The sequence below is a fragment of the Drosophila elegans genome, unplaced genomic scaffold, assembly GCF_018152505.1.
Source record: "Drosophila elegans isolate 14027-0461.03 unplaced genomic scaffold, ASM1815250v1 contig_183, whole genome shotgun sequence".
Classification (NCBI taxonomy): Eukaryota; Metazoa; Arthropoda; class Insecta; order Diptera; family Drosophilidae; genus Drosophila; species Drosophila elegans.
The window spans coordinates 2,202,721-2,213,069 of record NW_024545550.1 but is presented as its reverse complement, the minus strand read 5'-3'; the positions used below and the strand labels follow the sequence as shown (position 1 = coordinate 2,213,069).

The 10,349-nt window shown below is 38.2% G+C and overlaps 1 protein-coding gene across 5 annotated transcripts in view; it reads right to left on the bottom strand.

Moving 5' to 3' along the window:
* The window catches only part of LOC108137875, a 26,090-nt gene extending 15,741 nt beyond the window's left edge, over positions 1–10,349 (bottom strand). Inside the window, exon 1 of one of the 5 annotated variants that reach the window (XM_041707577.1) lies at positions 9,648–10,349. In XM_041707577.1, coding sequence (XP_041563511.1) covers positions 9,648–9,861 — 214 coding nt within the window. In that variant the 5' untranslated portion in view covers positions 9,862–10,349. Of the gene's footprint in view, positions 1–3,206; positions 3,404–9,647 lie in introns of those variants that run through there. The other 4 variants (XM_041707583.1, XM_041707586.1, XM_041707582.1 and 1 more) reach the window with 4 other exon arrangements.

Here is a 10,349-nt window from a genome sequence, read left to right as displayed (position 1 = left end):
AAATTAATTTTAAGTTCTGCTTTTTCTCTCACTACTGGCTTACTTTTAATGATCCATTTGTGTTATGTTTTGTCTCCTGTTTAATGGCTTTCTAGATTATTTTCCATGGATTTGATTAAGTGCTTAATCGGAGTTGGAGAAGCCATAAGCCACAAGCCCATAAACAATTTGGCCAAGTGGCACGGGCTTTAACCCGTGATCCAAATGAAATTCTATGCTTCATAAATTTAAATGAATTCCGTTTTCATGGCCCACTCGAGTGCTCCTCCGGGGAGAAAGTGTCGCCACTTTCCATCCATTGTGAATCTTTTGTTGGCTTTTAAGTTACCCGTTATGAGCTGCTTAACGTGTGCATAAATTTACTCGGGCCCTCTAACCGTTCGCCAGCCTTTTAGTTTTATTTTGCTGTGCGGCTCGTAACTTCCACCGTTCTGTTCTGAATGGAAGTTGGTGCTTGGCACGTGATTGTGTCTAGCTATTTTGCCAACTTAAATTCCCTCGGCACCCTGATAGTCTTCCACTTTAATTCTGTTTTTATTGAGTTGCGTTGGTTTAACTACACAAATGTCATCTTGATTGTTAGTCATACAGCTCAACTTCCTAATTTAACGCTCCATTTAACGAGCAGCCAAAAAACATAGTTCCTAATTTATGGCATTCATTTAGACAATGTCTAGTTTGCTTATTAAATTTGCCAGCGATGACAGTCACAACATGACTCTGTCGGCTGAGAAGGCAATGTTTTCCAGGGTGACAAAGGGTGTGATGGGAATGCTGATGTTAATTCTAGATAAGTTTTCCGTGAGAGACACGTTCCTGATAATAAAGCAAGTTCTAGACAGGTTATATTATGTGTTGTTGTTGATTTAAAATATACATATACTTAAAGAATATCAATTAATTTTTAGTTGGGTGAACTTCATTAATTCCATACACTGTCTTATAATTAAATTTTTTTTTTGTTTCGAAAATGTTTTATCAGTTTAAAGTACTTTAATGGACGAACCAATAATCAAAATGTATAAGTTGTACATTTAAATATTTAACTAATCTTTTTGAAAAATATTAAGAATAGTTTTTGTTAAAGGCAAAAAGGTCAAAAAAAATTATCATTATTTACTCCTTATTAATTAAGATAGATAGGACCTAAGATATTTTGTAGGTAGACAACTTTTTGTATTTAACATGACTTCCCAGTTTATTATATTTATTTATTATTATATATCTTTTTCAAAAGTAAGCTATCTTTGAAAACACATCAAGGTTAGAAAGGGGATTCTTAGCTATGAATGCTCTTCTATAAATGTTTATAATGACTAACACTCATATGACAAATTCCTAAAAATGCTGACCATCCCACAAATACCCAGCCATCATGTGTCCAAGCTGTCAATCCAGAGAGATGATAAAAAAATAGAGTTTGGCTTCTGCTTTGATTTTGATAAGGGGCCGTCAATGAAAACGCGATTGATGGACGGGGAAACTACGAGCTATTGGTGGTGGATGGGGACTGGACTAAAGCCCATCTATCAGGCAGTAAATCGCAATCAAATCCCAGGGTATCGCCGATGTCAGTTGCAGGGCAATGAAAGATTACTTTGGCCCATTTGCAATATGGAATTTAAAATTCCATTAACGCCAGTCACCAAAACGACAAAAAAAAGGGAAAATTGGGAAAGGGGAAAGGGGAATGGGAATGGGAATGGGGACCAAAGCAAATTGCAAGTAAATCTGTGTCAGCATTTTAGCTCTGCCTGCATCAGTTTCAATTTTCGCAGCTGTTTTCGTCACTTTATGGCCAACAACGGGATGAAAATAATGAAGGGAAATGCCCTGCACAAAGGCAGAACATAAATAACGACGTCATACCATTTCCGAGCACATAAAATTGAAAAATGCTGTGCAAATTACGTGTAAATACCAAACAGCAGCCGAAACCAGCAGCGAAATCGCAATGAAAATGCGCGTAAATGTTGCCTTGTGGCCGGAAACTGTTTATGCGTCTGTCTGTTTGTGTGTGTGGTTTTCCTCGCCGTTTATGTCTGTCTGCAAGTGTGTGTGTGTGTGTTGGCCATGTTTGTATGAAGAAGAAGAAGGAGACTAAGAAGAAGAAGAAGGAGGAGAAGGAGCAACTGCATCGAGGTTTATGGCGACAGTTGCTGATTATATTCGCATTTGGACGTGCAGCAAACTTTTATGGTAAACAAAGTTTTACATTTTTATATATATGCGGCAATAAAAAAGGCATCGTACAAACAGCCTTTATAAAAAATACTTAAATCACTGGTTTGGGGGTTTATTTAAGCCACTAAACTTTTTTATAAAATAGTTCCTTGTCAATTGGTATTATTGCGCTTAAAGAATTTGGCAAAAGAACAATATTTTTATTAACTTTAATATAATGAATAAATTATTCTACAAAATATAGTTAGAACAATTTTATTTAATCTATTTCAGAACAGCCATGCAACTCACAAATTAAAAAAGATTGTACATATTTTCATTTTCAAAAATAGATAATAATTTGATATATTTATTGTTATGCATAGAAATTTGAGCAGTTAAATTGAATTATTTTTTGTAGTCATTAAATTACACTCCATTCTCCACATAAAATATAATTTATAGCAAATAAGCGACACTAAAAATGTGCAACATCTAAATTAGCATAATTAATTTCAAATGAACCGATTATAGGAAAGCACCTATATATCAAACTCACTGGATCATTATTTATTTCATTAAGGACACTTTCCTGGGTCAATTTTGCCACAATTTAGCCAGGATATTTGCTATTTGCATAAGATCTGACCACAACAAAGTGCCTCATATGTGCAATTACGCCACACACACATGGAAATTGTGGCATAAAAACTTGTTAGCCATTGGCAAGACCCAAAATGCTGATATATAAATAATTCCTTACCATTATGGGTATGCTGACACAAGTGGCCGTAATTTCACATAACAAACAGGCAGTGGCAGTGGCAGTGGCAGTGGCAGACCCCCTTTCTTGATCCCCACAATGGCAAACATCAAATGGCAAATGGCCAAGAGCACGCACAAAATTCGAGGAGCAGAGAACATTTTCACAAATTATACGAAATTGGTTTGCACTTATAGGTGGCACAAGGCAAATAGGGGGTAAACGTATACCCAATATATATATATATCCGAGTAAATGGAGGTACATTTGTGGCACTCACTCATGTAGTCGCAGTGGATGGGCTCCGGTGGGCATTCGTTGAGCTTCTTGAGCCAGTGCATCAGGGTGGCCAATTTGGTACGTTTCATATTGGTCCTCTCACAGTCGAGAACATTGGGCTCAAAATCCATGTTTAGCTTGCATTGGCCCGACTCCCGGGCTTTTTTCCATTCGACCGCATTGTGAAACATTCTGCGTCTTCTCGCAACACTTGGCAAACTGAGTCAGAAACACCGTTTTCAGGTGTCTTAACTGTCACCTTTTGCCTCACATATAAGGCCATAAATTAGCCTTAAAAAAGCATTTTCGCTAAAGCCTTTTTCGGTTATGATCGCTGCTGATATGAAACGACCACGTTACTTGTCACTCAAATCAACTGCGCTTCTTCAGTACGCTTTTATTGTTGAGCGACAATATGAAATCCCAAACTAATTTTTACTGTCATTATTCATACGAGGCGCTGAAATCAAGACCCAGACAAAGGCAGTGTTTGCAAATTTATGGTGCTGTCGTTGGCACATCTTTTGGCACCGAAAAATTACAGCTCACCAACAATACAAAATCAAAAATTGAGAAATTTATTATGCAAAAATGGATGAGGCAGATAGGACTGTTTTTTGGGGCATATAAGTCACTAGCTTATTTTGGGAGCCCCATAAATCAACAAAATCAATCAAGCCGCTTACAAATGTATATTCACAATGCAATTAAATGTAAGTCGACACTTAAAAAAAAGGATCTATTTGAAAAGAGTCCAATAAAAACATAATTTTTTCTGCATGCCATAGATAAATAATCAAATTTTCTGCTCAATTTCAAGCATTTTTCTGGGAATCCATTTTTCCCATCCCACACTCGTTTTATCTTTTTTGTGTGTTTGAGTAAGCATCATAAATTTCAAATTTTTATGGCAAAATATGTGCTCGCAATGGCCTTGACAGGTCAAACACACCCACTCCTGTGGTTTTTTCGAGTTGGTCAACTACTGCTAATTATGGTCCTTATTTATGCGCTTGTTTTTGAAATTTGTCAATTTCCGCAGTAATTTGCGACTAATTTTTTTAGATGACACCACAGCCGCAAAAAGCAATTAGAGACAGAGAGGGAGTATAATGTGAATGTGGTCTCTGGTCGTTTGGTTAGAGTTTGGATGCCCAAGCGATGTCCTTCATCGATTTCTTCGGCCACAATAATGAATATGAATCTGTTTGGACCGTTGTGAAGTATTTATTTGTTTGAGATTGGCTGAAAAAACCATTAATCTCGCTTAACGACTGCAACAAATCAATTATTCCCTTAAGAACTGAACCCTGCCCTTTTCCCTGGAAACTAATTCCAGTGTCCTTGGTCCTTGGCCCTGCTCATTAGAATGGCTTATCACCAGCGAAGTGATGAATGTCGAAACTTTGGCGCAAAACCAACAAATTGTGAGACACATTTTCCGGAAAAGCGATGGGGAAAAGCGAGTGGAAAGCTCTTAAGAGCGCCGCCCTCGATTCACTGTCAGCGATTTTTCATCCTAACAGCTTCGCATTCATCTCTAATATGCCTGGTTTTTAGCCATGGTAACTTTATCCTTGTGTATGAGGGTCTGCAACATGAAAACTCAATTTCGTTTCGGCTTCCCTTGCATCGTGTTCCTTATTGCATTTGCATGCTACACAAAATGGGAAAGCATAAATAATTAAATAAATTAGAAGCATCGGTGGCCGGAAAAGCCTCTTCTTGGCTTAAAGATTTTCTTAAGCAACTAAGAACTTTCCCCAGCTTATTTTTGTATGACACAATTTCGGGCGCAATATCAAGACATTTTCCGGCTTGGCTTAGAACTCATTGAAGCTTTCAAGTTTTTGGGTTAATCGTCGAAACGGAAACTATCTTGGGGAGCTCCCTTTTACTACTTACAGTGAAAGAATTTCAAAATTATTGTTAGTTCTAACATAATAAAAATATATAAATAATAGCTTATTTTATATGCATATTCTTACAGTTCTTAAATTAATTAATCAGTTTTCAATTGTTACCTTAAATATTTATTATATTTAATAGGATAAACAATCGAGGTTAAATAAACTTTACAAAATAAACCCAAAAACATAAAGTACTATAAATTAATTTAAAAATTATTCTTTTTTCCCAATCTCAAAAGATGGTGATCATAGAATAGAAAGTAATTTCCTTGGCCAAGATATTTTTTATACACCCGTCAGCGAGAATATTCAGTATTACAGACCTACATTTTATGCACCCTTAGGTCCGACTTTTATTTACGTGACTTTCAATTGAATACGGGAATAGAAAAGAAGGGAAAGCGAGGAGGTAGTTTTCTGCCAAGAGCAGAGCCATTCCTTGGCATTCATTTCATTTGCTCCCTTCTTCATCATTCTTCTACTAAGAAAACCTAAAAAGGAGGTACCCCAGCGATTGGGGGCGTGGCCAGCCCATAAATTCCACGTGAGCGTGTGGTGCAGTGGGCCACCATCGTAAATGCAGACATTTGGTGGCTGGAGCTCTGAAAACGGTTTTTATGGAGTCCTTAGAAGGAATGGCTTACCGGAATGCCGTGCCATATGTATTAAAGATTTTTATTGTTAGAATATTACGTACTTATATAAAAAGTATTCAGCATATTTCATTATGGTATTTTAGGTTTCTGCATAAATCAGAGCGTGAAGCATAAAGGCCGTAAAGTGGATTGGGGAAAGGAAAGGAGAGGAAATTGTGAAGAGTTGGTTAAGCTACTTAAGTGCTTAATAGAGCATGAAATCGACGAAGATAAAGTTCAACAGAAAAAAAAAGTTTTAAATAAAATAGTTCATATTTATGTGTCAGCTTGCAAACTCTTATAAAAGTAAATTTAAGCTACAAACTTCTAAGATAAATCTTTTGGAAACTGCAGTCAAACTCCCACAACTTTAACAACTGCCACCAAACAAAATTCGAATTAAAAAGACTTTATTTATATTTGTGTTGGTGTTTATTTACTAATAATATTTGCTTAGTTTTATTTTTGATCGGAAAAGTAATTTTTTTGTATTTGTTTTTAATTAATAAATTGCGGCTTAAGTCTTAGACAATTTTTGTTTCAGTTTAATGTCATTCCTCAGCAACGGTTTTATCTATAAAATTGAGTATATATTAATTATTCAAAATTTTCTTTGTTTGGTAAGCTTTTAAGTGCGTTTAGTTATGGTTTAATTTTCAATCGTATCAACTAAGTCCTCAAAATTAAGGCAATTGACTTAATTGAGTTTAAGTTTGTTGAATTTAGGTAAATGTTCTTGGACTATAATATAATTTGATAACACGCTTATCCTTTTTCCGTTTATCATTACCATTTAAAGTCATACATTTTTATTTTCTATAAAATATTTTCCCCACTCTAAGTTTCAGTAAACAGCTTGATGTATTGAAGAGCTTACGATTGCTCTTATTCCATCTGATCTTTAAATCCTCTTGCAGTTGGCTGGCAGCCACTAAACAAAATTTATCTCCCATTCAGATGTAATCCGACTTGCCATCAAAGACGAATGACAGCAGCCGTTGGCTGGCCAGCCGTAACTATACTATATGCGAACCATAAATACTATATAGTATATATATTTGCTCCTGAGTCAGCTGTAATGAGCTTGACCTTAGCCCTGCTTCTGGCCGCATCTTTGGCTGTCAGTGACAATCGCTGCCAAAAGATTCAATTGAATTCCTGACCTCAGCCGGAAAAGTCCAAGGCTAACAAGCGGAAAGCCAAAACAAAAAAAAAAAAAAGAAAAGTTATCAATTGCAGGAGTTGGACAGTTGGCCAGAGAAACACCTGCAGTGGTTGTGTGGCAACTGCAGTTGCTGCCGCAAATTGCCACGTGGATGTCGGCAGAGTCATAAATCCTGATAAATGAAGTGGTCTGCCATGTCGCCAGCTACTTATCAGCGTTGTCATTGTCCAGGTGGCCGATGTCCTCCCACTTTTTGCACACCCCACACCTACACACAGGGCCCAACCGTTTGGCAGGCTTCCAATGACTGTTGCTCGTGTTGTGCGCTAAAAATACCCTGGATAAGGGGTTTGTTAAGCTTTTTAAGGGATTCCACTATATTGCAAGTTCTCGAGGGCATTTGAGCTCCGTTGTTGTGCACTCGAATTTCTTTCCTTCTAGTTGGCTTTTCAATTTACTGGGTGTTTGTTTTTTTTTTTTGTTTCTCGTAATTTCGCATTGTTATGCTGTGCTATTTGTGCTCGTACTTTTTTCTCACCGCTATATTTTTTCCGCATTTTTTTCCTGCCGCACAAATGCTGCTCATGCATATGCAACAGCTCCTGGAAACGCTGCATAAATCATACGCAGCGTTGTCCGACGAGAGAGGGCTTCTGTTGCCTACTTTGCGGCAGGAAGGACATTCATATTGACTTTTTCTAGCCGGCTGGGCAAATATTAATTAACCAGCGCCACAGAGTGAGAGAGAGAAACCGGTCCTTCATCAAATTCGAGCCACAAAACCGTTCAGTGGGTCAGTCAAATTAACGACATGTATCCATAGCCATCGCAAGTCTCAAGTCCCATACTTTGTGGGTCACTTTGAGCATAATTATAATTACGAGCTAGTATGCTTACAAAATTTTCCAGCTTGCTGCAGTTGCTGCTCGGTTGACGTTTTTGTTATATTTGTGGGATGTGAGATGTGGGGCTATGGGCTGGTTGCTCTGCTTTTCTTGCCGGCGATGGGACCATAAATTTTAAATTAAGTTGCAGTGCCGTCGGCTGATTTTATTGTCGTTGCTGCTGGACGTCGCTGTTCTCGGCTTTGCAATACTTTATTTGCCATGTACGGCAGCGTTGACAGCTGCAAACTGGAGCTTGCCTAATTGCAAGCGATGTGAAGGGTATATTTACTATACTAGAAACAAAAGAAATTGCTAAAGAAAATATATCCAGATATTCTTAAGAGCTCTTTAGACACATTTTAAATAAAAACTGTTTACAATATAATAAAATACAATTACGGGGGGCTATACATTTCATGACCCTTTTAGAGTATAGTTTTAAAACCCTAGTGATTTCTGTGTCCCTACCTAAATTGTCCAGAATCGAATGAGTAATTTAAAGATTATTAGTTTGAAGGTTTAAAAAAAGTTTTGAAATATGGTTTTATTTCATATTATTACAAATTTTAAAAGAATGCAACATCGAAAATAATTTTAAAACATTGGTTTAAAAATATCTTTCCCTTTGCAAAGGAAATATAATTTCTATATTTATTGTAATACCAAATGTGATGTTTAAAAGTAAAGTCTTTTATTTTAATCAAGGCCATGATTTTTTTCCATGCTTTGCTGTTCTCAAGATTTTGATGCATTCTATTTTGTTTACATGCAGATCTTATTCCGAGATCTATAATATAAACTATTTAGCTGGCTGGGGGCTTTCCTATGTATCGCTTTGTTTGCAATCAGCGCTGACAAATTGCCAATCGATTTTGATGCGCCAGACATCGGCGTCGGTCCCTGTCAACCAGTCCCCCAGCCCGCTTCCTTAGCGCGTCTTTAGAATCGAAAAATTTCTGTTTGCGTTTTGATGATTGCCGAAGACAATGAAACGACAATCAAAGTCACGTGCCGCCCAACGCCAGCTGCAAAAGTTGCATGCAAATTTTTGCAAAAGAAAAAAAAACGAAACGATGGGAAAGGGACGATCAAGGGGGGTAAGGGGGGTGTGGAGAAAAATCCAAGGTGAAAATAAGTATCATTCGAGAATGATTCTTTTTGATTGCCAGGGACAAATGCTTCGATTGCTAGCCCTCTTTCAGAATTCATAACCCAGCAGAACAAGTACAACAATTGCATGCCAACATCCTGTCTCTACGGGCTCATTAGCCCATTAATGCCAAATGCTTACACAAGACATTTTCCCAGATCTCAGCTCTTGTTCTTACTCAATATAGGTTTAACCCCCTAATATCCGTTTTAAAACATGGCCCTATTTCGAGCATAATTTTTAGGTTTTATGTTTAAGAAACTCTTTTATTAAACCAACTTACTGTTAGAGGGAAAAGTACATTAGATATTCAAATTATTTTATTATTTTTAGATTTTAAAACAAAAGCCAAAACTGTATATATTTATGGTAAATAAAAAAATTAAAAAAAAAACTAATTTTTGTGAAATGTTTTAGTCTTTATGGTATGTAAAGTTTTGAATTAAACTAAGTTGAGATCCTAGTCCTACAAATAAAACCACTTTAACAGAGATTTTTAGTTTTAAGGGTAACCGCTTTAATATAGTATAAAATACCCAAAAATTTTTAGGATTTAAGTCCTTTGTCGACTCATCGAGCTTAAAAATTTAATGGTTGATTTCGAATACATCGTCTAAAATATTCAGTTGCACTGGGGCCCTCTTGGGTGTTAGGGGGTTAAGCCAATTGAACCAATCTGATGACCCCGAACTCACCTTTATTGTTGCCGGGTCCGTTGGCTGTCTGCAGCGAGGACATCGGGATGGCCAGGCAGTTGCGCGGCGGCGGCGGAATGGCGAGCGCCAGATCCTGCGGCGGCTCGGAGCGCGGACACGGCGTATACGCAATCTTGCTGCCACGTCCCGGCGTCGGACTAACGCGAGCATGCCGCCCACCGGTCACCGCTCCCCCGCTGCCCCGTTCACTCATCTTCCAATCACTTTCACTTTACTGCATCTCTTCCGCGCAGGGATTTCCGCTGGCCGTGCACCTGCAGCCTTGGTTGGTTGCGTTTTCCGGGCTTATGGCATCTCGTCTTCCGACTGTTGTGCATCAATATCCAAGCACTTTATGGTAATGCTAATGCACGGATTGCGAATGTCACGGGATTGAGGTGGCTTTTATGCCCCGGCTGCCTGCGTTATTCCACCTGAACTAGTGCATTCAATTGGCCTTTGTATGGAGGGGTGGGGGGAGGGGAGGTCCGTGTGACCGTGAGCAAGGCTAAGGATGCGGCAAGGACGCACAGGCGACGAATCGAAACTTTACCAAGTTCACAACTTCACGTGCCACTGCAACAGCAGCAGCAGCAGCAGTAGCAGCAGCGCAATAATGGCAACAGTAACAGCTACAGCAACACCAACCGTCGTCACACGAGCCACATCCAAAACCGATGTCGGAAAAGTGCGACCGCGCGA